We start from the raw sequence: 18,708 nt of genomic DNA on the forward strand, positions 1-18,708 counted from the left end.
AGAATTGAAAGTATAATTTCTTCCTTACAAAGCCAGATTTCACTGAGTAGTCTTTCCTAAGATGATTATTTTACCTTTCCCTGTACTAATTCACTAAAGATAAATATACTTGTGTCACTGCTTATCCCTTGACTGTGGTGCATTTTTTTTGTAGAATTTACCATCCCGTGACATTATGTTGTTATTAGTTGCTGTGGAGTCAGTTCTGAGTCATAGCGACCCTATGTGTACAGCATAGAACAGCTCCATAGGGTTTTCAAGGGTATGACCTCTCAGAGCAGATTGCCAGGCCTGTCTTCCAAGGAACCTCTGGGTGGCTTTGAACCACCAGCCTTTTGTCTAGCAGTAAAGTGCTTACCTCTTGTGCCAGCGAGGGAACTTGACATATTTTGTTTATTTACTGCTTGTGCCCAAAGAAGTTATGATCCATTTACATCCGGGTATTTCTGTTTTGTTCACAGCTATATCTGCTTTCTCCATATGATGTCGGCTCTGTGTCAGTATTACCTAAATTAGGTTTAATAAATGAAACAGCCAGGCATAAGGGCCTGAAGGAAAGCCATCTTGCCTGGTACACAGTTATTTGCCAGGAGAAGGAGGTCCAGGTTTTCTGAATTAAATAGGGTGTTCTCCTTTGTCTCCTGTCCCTACTGCCCAGAAGGGCTGTAGGTCATCCTTATTGAGAATTAACAGCCAAAATAACAAGCACACTGTAGGCATACATACAAGAAATGTCGTCGGCAGGAATTGAGTCTTAGGCACATTGACCTGCATTCCAACTCTTTCTCAACAACATGCCATTTGGATAATATTGAGCATGTGAGAAATTGATTGTAACTCCTCAGTTGTAACACATTTGAAGCAGTATCTCCTTAGGAGAGGCATGAGGAATAAATGAGCTAGCGTGCCAAAAACATTTTGCCAATCGCTTCAAATATCGTAGTTGCTGAATAAATGCAACATTTTATTATGAATATCTTGTAGGAACGCCAGTTAGGATTTCTCATGACTTTAAAATATGTAACCTGGCTCACTGCAGTGGAGAGTTTTGAATGTGGCACTGGATCAAGGTTTTCTGTGACACTGTTATGCCAGGATTGATTAGAAATGACCTTGACAACTCACTTCTCTCCATAGCTTGTCTGTTCTACAGCTGCTCTCTGTTCAGTAAAATTGTAGCATCAGAAGTGCAGTGTGGCTGCCTTTTGTCTCCTCGCTGCATGTGGGAGCCAAAGAGTTGATGTTATTTCCCAGAGGCCAGTGCTACAGCCCAGAGGATGCCAGCGGTCAGGATTCAGGTGGTCATGCTTGTGTGCCTTCCCAGGGCTTGAAATGTGAGAAAATTCTGGAGTGGAGCGTCCACAGGGTTGGTGTGTCTCTGTTTCCCAGGATGCAAGAGTAGTGTAACAGAGAAATTCCCTGGACTTCAGTGAACTTACTAGAAAATGTGAATCTTAACCTCTTGTTCACGGTCAGCAAATACAAGGGCATGCTATTCTGGTTCTTCAGAGATTGGGCTCTTTGTCATTTTATAACATTAGCGTGTGTTTGTGTGGGTGTCTTTGTGTGTATTTGTTAAAGGAAGAGTCACTATTAATTGCTTTCGGTCTCAAAGTTTGAAAATTGTCATGATGTCTGGATTCTCGTTTCCTGTCTCTCATCTGAGCTGCATTTACCTTTTCGATACCCTTGCTTGTCTCCATGAAGGGACAGAGTGCATAACAGGGCAACCGTATAGTTATTTAAAAGTAGGTGACAAACATAAAAATTTGTAATTCCCCAAAATAATGTTCTCTTTTTAGCAGGTGGTCCTGTCAGCCTCTGATCACCTGGAGTTCTTTCAGAAAATACCACATGCTCCGGTCAATGGTTTGCCACTTTGAGCAGGCCACAGGACTTCACGTGGCTGATGAGGGGCAAAAGGAAAAACTGCCAAGTCCTGCAGTGTTTCCAAGTTGTTAGTATCTCATCCTTCTTTCACACTGTGCTTCATGTTTTGTTCAATATTCTGATGGTTCCTGTGCAAGGAGGTGAACATTTTTGTTTCCCACAAGGAAGAGATGATTTGGATGTGGAAATAAGACTGTCTTAGTTATCTAGTGCAGCCAGCACAGAAATACCACAAGTGAATGGCTTCTAAAAAAAAAAAAACAGAAATTTATTTTTTCACAGTTTAGAAAGCTAGAAGTCCAAATTCAGAGTACCAGCTCTAGGGGACGGCTTTCTCTCTCTGTCAGGTCTGGAGGAAGGTCCTTGTCTCTTCAGCTTCTGCTTCCTGATTCCTTGGAGATCTCCATGTGTCTTGGCATCTATCTTCTGCCATCCCTGCTACTTCCTCGTTTAATCTCTTTGATATCTGAAAAGAGATTGACTCAAGATACACCCTACATCAATCCTGTCTCATTAACATAACAATGACAGCCCATTCCCAAATGGAGTTATAACCACAGACATAGAGGTTAGGATTTACAACATGTATTCTGGGGGGACACAATTCAATCCATAACAAAGTCCTCCGTTGTAGAGTATTTCTGTAATTTTTGCTATGTGTTTTCACTGCTCTGGAGCATAAAGATAGAGAGGAATGAGACTGGAATTGGTCACAGAAACTGTGGAGAGAAGTTCATTGTGAAAAGTATTGTCAAGTCTATAAGACAGGATGCAATCCGTGAGGAAGTGAATGCAGACAGTGAAGGGATGAGGCTGATGGCTAAACCCCAGAGTAGGCCTTAGTAGAACACAGAACCCTGTGTCAAATCCCCATGAAATCTCAGTTCCCAGGACTGTCAGACTGACCTTTCCTTTCACACACATTGGGCTACATGGTACTTTCCTGAACCAGAATATGTTTTAGGACTCTGTGGCTGTTGAGGATGTGTCTGTGGACTTTACACAGGAAGAGTGGGCATTGCTGGATCTTTCTCAGAGGAAGCTCTACAGAGATGTGATGATGGAAGCCTTCAGAAATCTGGTCTCAGCGGGTATGGATACCTTCATTTTTTTTTTTTAATGTATTCTTTGGTGACCAAATATGTCATTCTCATCGATGTTACTCAGTATGTGGCCTGAGGAATGGGAATACATTATTAAACAAGAGACGTACGGTCACTTACTGTCTAGAGCATGCATAACCCTAGCTTCCCCATGAATACAAAGCTGTTTTTTTTTGGAGGGGGTTGGGATGTACTAAACTGACTTCTCATTTCAATTGTGGCTAAAAGCTTGAAGGCTCTTTAACTGTTTTAAGTATGAAAGTTGACTTCAGGGGTTCCTTTGGTGCACAGAGAGGATATTTCTGGTCTGGGTCCTTGTAAAGTTTACTGTCTTTACTGCTAGTTTGACATGATTATTTTGTTATGAGTAAATTCACACCTGCCAGTTTCCAAAGACCCTGAAGAACAAACTATTGCCTCAGTGTCAGAGAAGTGCTCATTGCTTATCCCTGTCTTCTCTCATGATATACCTTTCTCCTTGGGCGCCATGTCAGCTACTCCCATTTGTTCTCCCAGAGTAGCAAGGGGAAGACCTGAGGAGATTGTAGAACACTCAGGACCAGTGTATCGGGGGTGGCGCACCAGGAGGCAGGAATCCTTTTGAAGACCAGGCCTGCACAGAGGGAATGAGATTTGAATAAATCAGTTAGGAAAAGTCTCTTTTGGGTTAAGGGGTATGAACTTCACAGATACCTGAACTTCCTTTTCTGAGTTTTATCAGTCCTAACACACCTGTGTTCATGGAGAAAGACTATCCCCTTTTCCTCCTTTAATGTTCCATGTGCATTGTGTCCAATACTTTTCTACTTTGCTCTTTTAATTGCACCCTATTTATGTCACCATCATGCTCAGTCTTCATAAAAGTATTTCATTGTAAGTGGCTTTTTGACCATTGCCAGAGTACTGAAACAGCAAAATGTGTTAAAGTGTTTCTTTGCTCACAGCTACCTTTTGCCTCAATTATTTTCTTCTTTGTTTTATATTGTGAACATCGCCTTAAAATCATTGGGTCAGTTTTTCAAAATCTTAATGATGAAGAGAAAGTGTCCACTGAAAGTATAATAGTACGATTCATGAAAAATGACACCTGGCCTTCGATTGTAGAAATCCACGAGTTACATGGCATTGAAGATCAGGATAACCACCAGAAAACACACGTCAGGTAAGTGTCATTCACTCGAGAGGCAGCAGTGCTTCTGGAGAGAGTTTTAAAACGGTATCACGGCCTTACGCTATTTATATACATGAGGAGCCATGGTGGTACAAATAGTTAAGCACATGACTGATAACCATGAGCTTGTCAGTTCGAACCTACACACTGCCTCGGTGGGAGAAATACCTGGCAATCCGTCTCCATAATAATTACAGCCAAGAGAGTCCTATGGGAGAGTTCTGCTCTGTCCCTTGGGGTCACTACGAGCTGGAATTGATTTGACAGGACATATCAAGAAGAAGGAAACCCTGGTGGCCTAGTGGTTAAGTGCTACGGCTGCTAACCAAAGGGTCGGCAGTTTGAATCTGCCAGGCGCTCCTTGGAAACTCTATGGGGCAGTTCTACTCTGTCCTATATGGTCGCTGTGAGTCGGAATCGACTTGACGGCAGTGGGTTTGGTTTTTTTTTGGTTATCAACAAGAAAACAACTCTACAGACACAACACACACTCCACAGTTATGGACACAGGGTTAGTTCGCAAAGAACAGGTCCTTATGCAAAAATTGGCATTATGAGTGAAGGGTGGACTTTTTTCTCTTTTCAGACCATCCGTTTGTCTGATTTTTTTTTTTTTTTTTAATTTATAAAATAACCATTATGGAAGTAATGACAGCTAAGGTTCAGTGATATGGTGAATGTGACAAGTGTAGTTATATGTGTGTATGTATATAGGTATATGTGTTTGTGTATATGTTTATACACGCATGCACACACACACCAGTCATGCATTGCTTAACGTCCATGATACGTTCTGTGAAATAGGACCTTATGTGGTTACGTCATTTGGATGTTGTGCAAACACGTTATATTCAAGCATTCCTCTGCTTATGAACGTCTGACTTACATACAACCTGTAATTATAAACCAACTCCCATAAAACCTATTATATTAAAATTTTGAGGTACATGCAGTTGTTCCTAGTACCAAACCGGTGCTACTTTGCAGAGCACGTCAAAACAGCATTATTATTACTACTGTATTATTATGATACAGATGTTTTAGTGTGTGTCTATAAAAAGCAGACGTGTTGCCATCAAGTTGATTCTGACTCATAGTGATCCTGAAGGACAGAGTAGAACTGCTCCATAAGGATTCCAGGGAGTAGTTGGTGGACTCAAACTGCCAGTCTTGTGGTTAGCAACCAAGGTCTAAACCAGTGGGCCACCAGGCCTCCTTTAGACTGTCGGGGTTTCTGAGCTCTATTATTACTTTGTGGGAGTACAGACATATAAGCCCTTGGACATTGCCTGAATGCACATTGTGCAACACTTGACTGTATATATATCTCAAATCCCTTGCCAAGTCTGTTCCAACTCATGACAGTGCCATTGGTTAGATTTGAACCACTGACCTTAAGTTCTAGGCAAGTGCTAACCTTTTGTGCCATCCAGGTAACATATATGTGTATAAAACTAGCTCTAATATTGCATGTTATGGAGAACTTTCTCCGTACAGTATTTTCATAACTGTGAGTCAGATAATTGAATATTTGCAACATATGTCACTTATATAGAATTCTCAGAATGACCCTTATTTCACGAACACAGCGAAGTAAACGTAGCATCTCTGTTAGATTATTTAATCTATGAAACATGAGACAATTTAGAGTAAAAGAAACATGTTTACAGTAATGAAATGGTAACAAATTTATATCCAACAGCATGCTGCCTATTTTTAATAGAAGGCATATGGTAGAGAACCTCTGTGAAAGTAATGAAGACAGTCAGGGTGGACAGACCTTCAGCTGGATTCGCAATCTTCCTGTGCTCAAAGGAACTCGTATGGAAGCATATCCTTCTGGATGCCTTGAGTGTGGAAAATCCTTGAGGAATCATTCATCGCTTAAGCATCATATCAGGTCTCACTGTGGATGCAGTGCCTCTCGGTGTAAGGAATATGGAGAAGCCTGCAGTTGTCCTGCCTACCTCAGCACTCCAGTGAGAGCTCTTACTGGAGAGAAACCCTATGAATGTAAGGAATGTGGGAAAGCCTTTAGTCAGTCTTCACACCTAACTGAATCCACAGGGGAGAGAAACCTTATGAATGTAAGGAATGTGGCAAAGCCTTTAGTCATGCATTAAACCTCACTGAACATATGAGAACTCACAGTGGAGATAGGCCTTATGGATGTAAGGAATGCGGCAAAGCCTTTCGTTATTCCTCAAACCTCACTGCACATAAAAGAAGTCACAGTGGAGAAAGGCCTTACAAATGTAAGCAATGTGGGAAGGCCTTTAATCAGTCATCAAACCTCACTACATATATGAGAATTCACAGTAGTGAGAGGCCTTTTGGATGTAAGGAATGTGGCAAAACCTTTCGTCATTTTTCAAGCCTCACTATACGTATGAGAACTCACGGTGGAGAGAGGCTTTATGAATGTAAAGAATGTGGCAAAGCTTTTCATCAGTTCCCATACCTCATGGCACATTTGAAAAGTTACAGTGGAGAGAGGCCTTATGACTCTATGGAATTTGCAAAGCCTTTAGTCACTCCTCAGATCTCACTGCACATACAGAAACTCACATGGAGAGAGGCCTTAGGAATGCAAGGAGCGTGGGAAAGCCCTTAGTTCGCCATGAAACCTCACTACACATAATGATAACTCACAGTGGTGAGAGGCCCTTTGAACGTTAGGAAAGTGGCAGAGCCTTTTGTCATGATTCAAACCTCACTATAAATATAAGAACTCATAGTGGTGAGAGGCCTTGAGTAAGGAACGTGGAAAGCCGTTTGTCTCCACTGCTTACTAACCATAAATAACCGCACAATGTGAGTGAACTTACGAATGCAAGGAGTGTGCTAAAGCATTCATTTTTTCCTCATCCCTCACAGAATTCATGGGAAATCACCCTGTAGATAAACATTTTGAATATACGGAATGTAGAAAATTCTTTTGTGAATCCTCAAACCTCAGTAACCATGTAAAAATTTGCAGTGCACACAGGCTTTTAAATGCAAGGAACGTGGGAATGTCTTCAGATGTCCCTCATCCTTTGGAACACATCTGAGAAGGATATTGGAAACGATATACGTTTAAGTACTCTTGGGTAGCTTTAGTCTTTCCCTTTTTTTTTTTTTTGTCTACATGGAAGAAGATACATGGCAGAGAAAGCATGTAAGTGTAAAGAATGTGGGGAAGTTTTTGTTTTCCTCTCCATATTTTCAAAAATATTGTAATTTACACATATGGGAAAGCCTCCCCCACACATAGGACACGTGAGTAGTGACACTGAAGAGACATCATGTAAATGTTAGGTTCCTAGGAGCATCTACAAGTCTTTTTAAATTCTTAGTCAACATGTGTGATATTGTGCTGTGGACAAATCCTATGAATGTAAGAGATGATGGAAGCCTCCAGTGACCCTGTGACTGTAAGTATTGTGCAAAAGCCTTCACTCACATCATTTCCCTTTTTGTACAGATGGAAATTCATACCAGGGGAGAAATCTTGTGAGAAATGATTAAGCCTCCTTTCAATTCTAGAAGATGAATTTTGAGAAGTAGAGTTTGCACTTTTTTTCATTTATATAAAATGACTCTTCATTAGAAAATCTCATCAACATGTGTGTTCTGAAGGGTATTGTTTTTTAATCAACTATGTTAAGTTTTAATTTTTTTTTTAGAGTATAAAGCAGTATGTTTTCATTGTAGAAAACTTAAGTAGAAAGTGTATGAAAAAAGCAAAAATTACTTAAAATCTCACCACTCTTGATGTGGTGAAATGAGTTCCCTTATGTGGTCTTTTTACTTGGTTCTTTGGAAAAACACATTGACAGATTTTTTTCCTTCCCTCAGCCTTGAGGGAACTTCACCCTGGTTTTCTACCATAGTTACTTTTATCCACGTTGATATTTCCTGTATAAGCTGTAAACAACTTGATGATTTGATATATTTTATCCTGCCCTGGGCTGCAGTCTGCCCTGTAATTGGTCTATTTGACACACTTTTCAGGGATTGGTCAGTTTACTATGCAAATTGACTAACTTGTAGTCCACAGAAGGGATTGGTGACTTTATGGTCATGCAGGGAAGGCCATGCATTGAGATCGACAGGGAGTTTGCTTATTGAAGCATCCAACCCACAGAGGATTTTATAGAGACAAGAACAATGAAAGAAAGAGAGAGAAAGGAGGCAAGGAGCCTCCTACAAGAGCTTAACACAAGTCAGGGTCTGTAACAGTGAAACTGACAAGCATCCAGGAAGAAGCCCTTCAGCAGAGCTGGCAGTGAGTGCAGAAAGCTGCTGCTAGGCAAGCGGCTGAGAGAGCTGAGCAAGCTGCTACACTGGCTGTGTGCTGCATGAGTTAGCAGTAGAGAGGCTAACAAAGGCAGAGAAGCCTGAGGGCTCAAAAGTGGGCAGGTACAGTCAAGCAGGTGCATACATGGCCAAGAGAAGGGCCTGCCTGCTTGCACAGCTAAGAGGAGCTGAGAGAGTGGTCCTTCAGTGAAGAAGGGACAAAATGATTTGCTTAATGGTTCTCAGAATCCTTCCAGACCTTGCCTGTGTATTTATTGATCCAGATCCCTGGCCATTCCTGTTACTTGAAGGTTGATCTCAAGTTGTAGTCTGTTAAAAGCCAAAAACCAAACCCGCTACCATGGAGTCGATCCCTAGTAAACCACATAACTGTGAGTATGGTCTGTGAGTTCCGTGTGTCCACTTCAACAAATTATCAAACCCAGACGAGAAGTGTAGGGTGCCATGGGGGAGGACGGCCGGAGTCAGAAGTGGTGAAGAAGGTGGAGGGTGAGGTATGTTTGACCTCTACCCCACAGGAACAATTTTTGTGCTGATCCTGGTTCTTGTTGTCCCTTTGTAAGTTACACGATTCCCTTGCACTAAAGCACACTTGGCGTTTTGGGTTTTTTGTTTTTTCCAAGTTGTTTTGCTTTTATTAGAATAAGGACTGTAGTGTGTGTTTAGTGTAGTAGTGGATATTTTTGCATTGCATTTTGCATTACATATTCTTCCTCAGAACTACCATAATACCTGGTGTCATGGATTGAATTGTGTACCCCCAAAAATATGTGTCAACTTGGTTAGGCCATGATCCCCAGTATTGTGTGGTTGTCCTCCATTTTTTGATTGTAGTTTTATGTTGAGAGGATTAGGATAGGATTATAACACCACGCTTACTCAGGTCACCTCCCTGATCCAAGGTAAAGGGAGTTTCCCTGGGGTGTGGCCTGCACCACCTTTTATCGCTCAAGAGAAAAAAGGAAAAGGAAGCAAGCAGAGAGTTGGGGACCTCATTCTACCAAGAAAGCACCAGGAACAGAGCGCATCCTTTGGACACGGAGTCCCTGCAGCTGAGAAGCTCCTCCAGCGGGGAAGATTGATGATAGAGACCTTTCTCCAGAGCCAACAGAGAAAGAAAGCCTTCCCCTGGAGCTGATGCCCTGAATTTGGCATAACCTGCTAGACTGTGAGAAAATAAATTTCTCGTTGTTAAAGCCATCCACTTGTGGTATTTCTGTTATGGCAGCACTAAATAACTAAGACAGAATTTGGTACCCGGGGTGGGGTGCCTCCAGGAACTTACTGGTGGAGCTAGGTTTGTTGACCCACAGAGCAAGAAAGCTGAGTGCCTGTGTGCAGGAGGCTTCCTGGCAGAGTGGGGTGCCTCTGGGTACTTATCGGTGGAGCTTCAGAGCTTTGGAACCCTTGCCCCAGCAGGGCAGACGTGGGCAAGAGGCCAAGAAACAAGGAAGCAGAAGCTGAAAAGACAACACAAGAAGCCGAGCTGCCTTAGTCTCAAAAGGTATGGCCAGGACCTCAGGGATTTCAAAGAGTGGAGCCATGGCCTCTGGTGTTTCTAAGGGTGGAGTTGCCACTCAGATGGACTCAGAGAATGGTACACCTAAAACCAAGAGAGCAGAAGTGCTGTCCCAGTGGGCTTGGAAGGCGGAGCTGAAGCCCAGGGCTGAGGGGCCTCCACTCAGAATCCGGAGAGTGTGGCCAATACCTAGAGGCTGGAGGACAGGGTTATTGTGTAAATTGTCTCAGAGAACAGAGGATTATTTTCAGAGCTTTGAGGGCTAATGTAATGTGTTCTGCTGACTTGCTTCTTTCTCTTCAGTTTCTCCCATTTGTAATGGAAATGTCTAGCTTGTGCCTGTTCTGCCATTGTACCATTGGAAGCAGATAACTTATATTCTAGATTTCACAGATGAAGAAGAATTTTTGGATTTTGGACTTGGAGTTAAGACTTTTGCTATGATATGATGGGGTGAATATGTTTTGCATGTTACAAGGATGTGATTTTGGGGGGGGGCCAAAGGGTGGAATGTCATGGATTGAATTATGTCCCCCCCAAAATATGTGTCAACTTGGTTAGGCCATGATTCCCAGTATTGTGTATTGTCTTCCATTTTGTGATTGTAATTTTATGTTGAGAGGATTAGGGTGGGATTGTAACACCATCCCCACTCAGATCACCTCCCTGATTCAAGGTAGTTTCCCTGGGGTGTGCCCTGCACCACCTTTTATCTCTCAAGAGATGAAAGGGAAGCAAGCAGAGAGTTGGGGACCTCATACCCCCAAGAAAGCAGCACCAGGACCAGAGTGCGTTCTTTGGACACAGGGTCCCTGCGCCTAAGAAGCTCCTCCACCAGGGGAAGATTGAGGACAAGGACCTTCCTCCAGAGCTGACAGAGAGTGAAAGCCTTCCCTTGGAGCCAACACCCTGAATTCGGACTTGTAACCTACTAGACTGTGAGAAAATAATTTATCTTTGTTAAAGACATCCACTTGTGATATTTCTGTTATGGCAACACTAGATAACCAAGACACCCGGTTTAATGGTGAGGAAGCTACACAGAAAGTTTTAATCCAAAATCATCCCAGAGATGATCTGGTGACAAGCAGAGTTTGCATGGAAGGACAGTGCATTCTGGGCGTTCAAGGTGATGGTAGACACACACAGAGCCACAACCTGAGCTCACTGCAGTGTTACTTCTGTCCTGCACTGGCACAGAGCCTGTGCTCAGTTACAGAGTCCTTGTTTTGGTAACTCTGACAGTTCAAGGGTATGCACCAGGCTAGGAATTGATGCTATAGTTGCTGGACTTAGCTGGAAAACTGCTGCCCTGCAGCAGGGCCTGGAGAATCTGGGAGCCCAGATAGGGTTCCTGTATTAGAAGGGACAAGGCAAGGGGCTTTTGGGCCAGAGGTTTGTCCAATGTCAGTCTTCCCTACACTGAGCTGGGAGCTGCTTCACTGATTACTTATGTAAGGGTCCTGGGAAATAGTGGCTACAGGTAGCAGAAGCCATCCAATAAGATGGTACCTTGACCCAGCAATTGCCTTGTAGAATTGTTCCATGGAAATCTCTAGGCACCATGATGATATCTATTGATAGTAGTGATAGTGGAAACCACAAAAGTCAGTATCCACCAGGAAAACAGTATTTAAACACTTGTCCATGCATTAAAATATTGAATTGCCACCAAATGACTTTTTTTTTTTAATTTTGCAAGAGTAATTAACTTTTGGAACTAAATCTTATAACCAGTAGCAAGCACAATGAAAGTACAGAATAGTACCTCCCTTCCCTCCAAAAACTTCTCTCATGCTTTTCCTTTTAAGTCAAACCTTCCCCAGACGATGAATCCCGGCAACTATGTCTATATGTCTATACATATAACTTTTTTCTTCTGGTTTCTTTCACTTAGCATAATGCATCTGAGAGCCATCTAAGCTGATGAATATATGGATAGTTTATTCCTTTTTCTTGCTGTGTACCATTTAGTTTTATAGACATACCATAGTTTGTGTATTCACCTTAAGGACATGTGGATTTCCAGTTGCTATTAATAAAGCTGATATAAATATTTCTGCAAAGCTTTTGTGTGACCATAAATTTTTTATTTTTCTCAAGTATCCTGGGAGGGAGGTTGCTGTCATATAATAGGGGTATGTTTATAACTGCCAACCTATTTTTTGAAAGGGCTGTGCCATTTTGTATTCCAACCAGCAATATTTCAGAGGAGGGGCATTACCTCTCTTTGGTCAAGGCTAGGAACAGCAAGTGGTATAAAGTGGATGATGCCAAGGTACCAGTGTGTAACAAGACAACTGTCCTGAGTTAACCCCCCCCAAAAAAGTGAATTGGTCAGAAACACTTGGAATATACCACAGGGTAGGGAAGCAAGAGGCCCCGAAACTGAGAACATAGATGCCAGGGCAAGCCAAGACATTGTTACCGCAAATCGCGGATTTGAGCCACCTGCTGCAAAGCCAATAGTGAGACAGGAGGAGGTAAGCAGCAAGAGGGCTTTATTGAATACCAATGTCCAAAAGACAGAGGGGTTAAGTTCTCAAATTCTGTCTAACTCTAAAGGGGTAACTAGAGGGTTTTATAGGGAGAAGGTCAGGGTTTAGAGATTTCCAGGAATGTTGATTCTTCTTTGAGGTGGACATAATGATAAAGTGACCTATTATTGAAGTCTTGCAAGTCTCTTCACGCCACCCTGGTTTTGGTCACAAGATGGATCTGAGTTTTGTTCAGTTACCTTGGTCCTGTGTGTTTTGCCCCCCCCTCCCGGGAGAGGAACATAGTTTAATCAACAACAAAAAATTGATTACCTTATTTTTCTTTAATGGAACGATTGTGAGACAGATTCCAGAGCAAGTACTTTTCAAAGACTAGAAATTAATTACAGCTGATACAGCTGTACTAAAACACTAGAAAATATATTCTCTCTACTTCAATGTGCCTGAAGGAGACATCACCATCAATGTGCCAGCATTGGAGGTGGAGCACATGTAAGAAATAGGCACAGAGGAAATGACCTTAGAAGAGTGGAAAATCCTCCAAGCACGAGACCTATGGAAGCCCATCTTCAGGCTCAGGGAAATAGAGACTGTTCTGCCTTCCAATGCAGTCATCATTCACAAGTTGAAACACAGGGGTGGAGCAAGAATGGATCACTGGGAGCAGGAAGACGACCGCCTGAAGGATCTGGCCAAGACCATCCTCACTCCAGTGGCCATCAACTTTGGCAAAATTCTTTGTCTGTGGAGGGATGTCAGACAGCAAGAAGAAAGGGACAGGTACCTGGTCACTCAATGGATTCCAGTAGTAATCATAGCATAGTATTCATAGCTTATAAAGTCATACTGTAGCACAGCCCCCATCAGTCCAAAAGTATCCATCACGTTGCAGTTAGTAAATGTAGATCTCTCCCAAATAAGGCAGAAATGTTTATCCTTTAGAAAACAATTGAATAAATGGAAAGCATTACACACTGTGAGAAATTCTATTGACTCCACCTCGCAGAGCATTGCGGAGATCCTTCATGTCACAACGAGGGCAAGAGGACATCACCATTTCTTTGCATGTCCTGGCATCCCAGTGTCACCCGAAGATCCAAGATCTCACAAACGAGCAACATTGTACCCCACAGGGCATGTAAGGTCCAAATTTGGGCACCCACACTCAACAATAAAAATGCATTTCTAATCCCCTTGATCATCTTTACAGTGAATAATGAAAGGGAGGTGGAAGGGTAGAAGCACCTGCCTAGGACAGACCTGCTGGCTTGTGTGCTCCCATCCCACCACCAGACGTGGGTAAGGAGTCCTGTCCATGTTAGCACCTGAGGAGTTTATGGAAAAGTCTCTTCAAAAATATGGAAAATCAAGAAGAACCCCCACTAGCTGATTTCCTCGATATTTCTCTCCAAGCAAGGTGGATATATTCCTGAACAGCTTCCATCGGAATTCACAGCTCTACAGTCGGACTAGAAAGGACTATCAGGGAAAAGAGTAATGGGTTTGCTCCTCCTTTAGCAGGTATCTGAATGCCGCAAATCATTTCTACAGATGCAAGCCTTAATATTTGAGTAATTTGACCATCGGGCTAAAGTCTCCCACTGGAGGTACTCATGAAGGTACATACACACAGTCACACTCATGCCCAGGCACGCGCATGTGGGCAAACACCACCACACACACACAACCACCCCCTCACCCACGCACACACTCATGCACAAAAACATCGCCTAACACACATTCAACACATGGCAGGGGTCTTGCTAGACTTCCTGTTGGAATGGCTCAAGACTTCCATGTCCCTAAAACCCCAATTCAGTAACCTTGGTGGTGGGATTATGCAAGATACACAAGGGCAGACCTACTTGGTGTTTCAGGAATGAAAATGGTTGTCAGTTCATTGGAGTCAGCTGTGAGGAGGGGTGGCCAGACTCTCTGCCCACAGACCCAGTTGATGGCTGGGAATGACTGTTAAATCTGGTAGTCAGTGGGGAATGGGGAGGGAGGGAGAAGGCAGAGTGAACGGTCAGGCTGTAGCAAGGGGTGTGACAGAGCAGGTCAGGGCTTGGGGGTAGTAAGGGCTTTGGGCCAATGGAGGTGGAAGTCAGGGTGGAGGAATAGGTGAGGTCAGCCCCCAACCGGGCTGATGGGATGCTGTGGCTGCCTAAGACAGCCATTTGGAGACTTGCTTATGCAGCGGGAGCACCATTCTGAACATTGAGGTCCAGGTAGGGGAAGTCTTGCCACCTTTGTTCCCAGAGCCATGGAGGCATCTTCTCTCCACCGTAGAGATAAGTAGTCCGTTCGCTCTCTCTCCAAAACAGCTCTTCCCGCCTCCTGGCAGCCTGTGCTAGAAGGCATTGCACGCCCTCTCTGGCTGACAAACACTGGTGGAAATCTGAAAAACAGCTCACCTGCAACCATGGAGTGCATGCTGCTGCTGAAAAACTTGCCTCTCCGGTTTGTAACTGATCTCACTGGGTCGGCGCAGGGCTCCACAACATGGGGGAACACCTGCTACATGAATGCAGTACTGCAGTGTCTGAAGTACACAATGCCATTTGCAGACTACATGCAAGAGCATTCTGCAACCTGTGGGCAGCAGGGCTACTCGTGCTGTGTACAAGGCAGGCTCACATCACCCAAGCCCTCTGTCATGAAGCCCTCACAAGCGCCAGCTAGAAGCTTCTCTAGACACTAACAGGAAGTCACCCATGAATTTCTCATATCCACTCTGGATGCCAAAAAAAAAAGCGTGCCTACATAACCGCAGAACTTCTGCAGCTCCTCTGAAGAAACCACCGTGATCTGTCAAATCTTTGGCAGGTACTGGAGATCTCAAATAAAGTGTCTCTACTGCCAGGGAGTTTCAGACATGTTCAACCCTTACCTGGACAGTACCGTAGATATGCAGGCAGCTCAGAGTGTGAACCAAGCTTTGGAACAGTTGGTTACGGCGGAAGCGCTGGATGGTGAAAACACATATCTTTGTAGCATTCATCAGTGGAAGGTGCCTGCTTCCAAGATACTGACTTTGCACACTTGCTTCAAGGTCCTTATCCTTGTACTGAAATGCTTCTCACACTTGACCAGTGACAAAAGTGCTAAGCACATGCTCTATCCTGAGAGTATCGATTTAAGCAGGTGCATGTCTTGACAGAAAGGAGGACGGGCTGTTTATGGACTCTATGCTGTTCTGGTCCATGCTGGGTGGATTTGCCACAGGGGGCATTACCTCTCTTACATCAAAGTTGACAAAGACGAGTGTTATCAAATGGATGATTCCAAGGTATCAGCATGTGATGTGACCTGTGTGCTGGGCCAGCAAGCCTACGTCCTATGTTACATCCACCAAAGTGAGTTGGTCAGACAGAAAGGGAGTGTGCCACCGGGTGGTGGAGCAAGAGGCTATGGAATGGAGGACACAGACACAGGGGAAGAGCCTGGGGTGCCCAAAGGAGACACCAACATCAGTGTTGCAGTGGTGGAGGAGCACCTGGAAGAAACATCCACCAAGCAATGACCTTAGAGAAATCCTCGAAGCAGAAGACCGACCGAAGTCCAAGTTCAAGTTCAGGGTAATAGAGACTGTCCTACCCTCCAAAGCAGTTGTCATTCACAAGTCAAAACTCAGGGGTGGGGTGCCAAAGATCATCAGGAGCAGGAAGGCCACTACCTGAAGGATCCAGCCAGGGACCTCTCCGCATGGGTGGTCATCACCTTTGATGATATCCTTGGCCTCAGGAGGGATGTCAGAGTTATCAAGAAGAAGAAAGGGAAGGGTATCTGGTTCCTTGATGGATTCCAGTAGTATTTCTAGCATAGAATTCGTAGCTTGTGAAGCTGGACTGCATCGCAGCCCCCATCATTCCAAAAGTATCCATCACATCTCCATCAGGAAATGGAGATCTCTCCCAAGTATGGGCAGGAAATTTGTATCCTTTATAAAACATCTGAATAAATGGGAAGCATTATGCATTGTGAGAAATCTTTTCTGCTCTAACCACTTCACAGAGTGTTGCAGACAACCCTCATGTCACGATGAGAGCAAGAGGACACCACCACCATGTTCTTTGGATGTCCTGGTATCCAGGTGTCATCTGAAGACCCAGGGTCTCATGAAGAAATGAGCAACATTCTACCCCACAGAGCACATAGGTCAGAATTCAGGCACCCACACTCAGCTATAAAAATGCATTTCTATTCACTTTCATCATCCTTACAATGAAGAATAAAATAGGAGGGAGGTATGGAAGGGTAGAAGCACATACCCAGGACGGACATGTTGGCTTGTGTGCTCCCGTGCCACCACCAAGCATGTGGGTAAGGAGTACTGTCCATGTCAGACAGTAATTTACGGAAATGTCCATTGCAATGGAAAAGCACAAAGAACCCCCACTCGCTGACTTCCTTGATATTTCTTTCCAAGCAAAGTGGATGTATTCCTGACTGGCTTCCATCAGAATGCACAGCTCCCCAGAAAGTCTGACAGGAAAGGACCATCCAGGAAAATGGAAGAATGGAGAATGTGTTTGGCCTTCTTTGGCGGGTAATCTGAATGCCTGAAATTATTTTCACAGATGCAACCTTTAATATCTTAGTAATTTGAACACTTGGCTAATGTCCAGCCCCGGAGGTACTCATGGAGGTGTGTAAACAGATTCATGTGTGCGGATGCATGTGAACGTGGGCAAACACCTCCACACACAAACACACCTACACGTCCACAGTCACCCAGGTAAGCACACATTCACACAAAAACACATTCATGCAAACTTTCATACATTCAACATATGCCAGGTGTCTTGTTTGTCTTCCTTTTGGGATGGCTCAAGACTGCCATGTCTCCAAAACACCAACTCGGTACCTCTGTCAGTGGGTTTATACAAGACACAGAGGTGTAGACTTTGGGTGTTTAGGAATGAAAATAGTTGGCCGAGAGGTGCTCATCGGAATCAGCTGTGAGTAAAACCCAAAACCAAACCCGTTGCCGTCGAGTTGATTCTTACTCATAGCGGCGACCCTATTGGACAGAGTAGAACTGCCCTGTAGAGTTTCCAAGAAGTGCCTGGTGGATTCGAACGACTGACCTTTTGGTTAGCACCCATAGCACTTAACCACACCACCAGGGTTTCCCAGCTGTGAGTAAAAAAAAAAAAAAAAAAATAGGGGCAGCTAAATTCTCAGCCCACAGATGCAGTTGATGGCCGGGAATGGATTGGTGAATATTGGACCTAGTGGGAAAAGGAGGGGATGGGTAAAGGAGGGGGTAAGGTCAGGCTGAAACAAGGCCTGTGGCAGAGCAGGTCAGGGCTTGGGGGTAGCAAGGGCTCTGTTAGGTGAGGTGAGTGTGGAGGTAGAGGAATGGGCAGGGCTGGCTCTGAAAAGGGCTGATGTGATTGCAGCGGATGCCCAATCCAGCCATTTGGAGACTTGCCTCTGAAGCAGGAGCACCATTGTGCACATCGAGGTCCAGGCAGGAGAGGCCTCAGCATCTTTGTTCCAGAGCCATAGAGGTGTCCCTCCACTGTGGAGTTAAGGATCAGTTCATTGTCTCTCCAAAACTTAGCTTTTCCATCCTCCCAGCAGCGGGAGCTGAAAGGCAATGTGCTCCCTGTCTGGCTGACGAACACTGGTGGAAGTCCCAGAAGCAATGCGCCTGGGGCGGCGATGTGCTTACTCCCACTGGAAACTGAGATTTGGAGCAGATCGTGCTGGATTGGGGCAGGGCTTCACAACCTGGGGAACACCTCCTAGGTGAATGCAGCAGTGCAGTGTCTAAGGTACACACTGCCCCTAGCCAACTACATCCTGTCCCAGGAGCACTCCACAACCTGTTGGTAGCAGGGGTACTGCGTGCTGTGTACAGTGCAGGCCCACATCACCCAAGCCCTCCATAATCCAGGTGATGTTATGAAGCCCTCACATGTGCTGGTTAGAGGCTTCCATATACACCAATGAATGCCCATGAATTTTTGATGTCCACTTTGGATGTCATGCCGAAGTCCTGCCTACTTTCCTTTGCTACTTTTCAATATTTACCCCTGAAGCCACAAAGTTTACAGTATCGACCTTTGTAGTGTTTTTTTTTTTTTTTTGTATTCTTGTGCACCTGATGGTAAATATTTGTTTGCCTTTAGTCAGGGAGTCCAATGGTATACCTAGACTGTGAACCTTTAGGGTTTCATAGAATCTCCCACTTACTTTTCTCAAATTTTACATGCT

At 44.1% G+C, this 18,708-nt stretch overlaps 1 protein-coding gene across 1 annotated transcript in view; it reads left to right on the forward strand.

Annotated features, from left to right (window-relative positions):
- Positions 1-12,082, forward strand: part of LOC104846919 (zinc finger protein 699-like) — a 76,872-nt gene extending 64,790 nt beyond the window's left edge. Inside the window, exons 4-6 of the mRNA XM_064290933.1 lie at positions 2,855-2,981; positions 4,008-4,155; positions 5,867-12,082. Coding sequence (XP_064147003.1) covers positions 2,855-2,981; positions 4,008-4,155; positions 5,867-6,287 — 696 coding nt within the window. The 3' untranslated portion in view covers positions 6,288-12,082. The remainder of the gene's footprint in view (positions 1-2,854; positions 2,982-4,007; positions 4,156-5,866) is intronic.
- Positions 12,083-18,708: the final 6,626 nt, after the last annotated feature.

Source organism: Loxodonta africana, chromosome 9 (genome assembly GCF_030014295.1).
Source record: "Loxodonta africana isolate mLoxAfr1 chromosome 9, mLoxAfr1.hap2, whole genome shotgun sequence".
In the NCBI taxonomy this organism is placed as follows: Eukaryota; Metazoa; Chordata; class Mammalia; order Proboscidea; family Elephantidae; genus Loxodonta; species Loxodonta africana.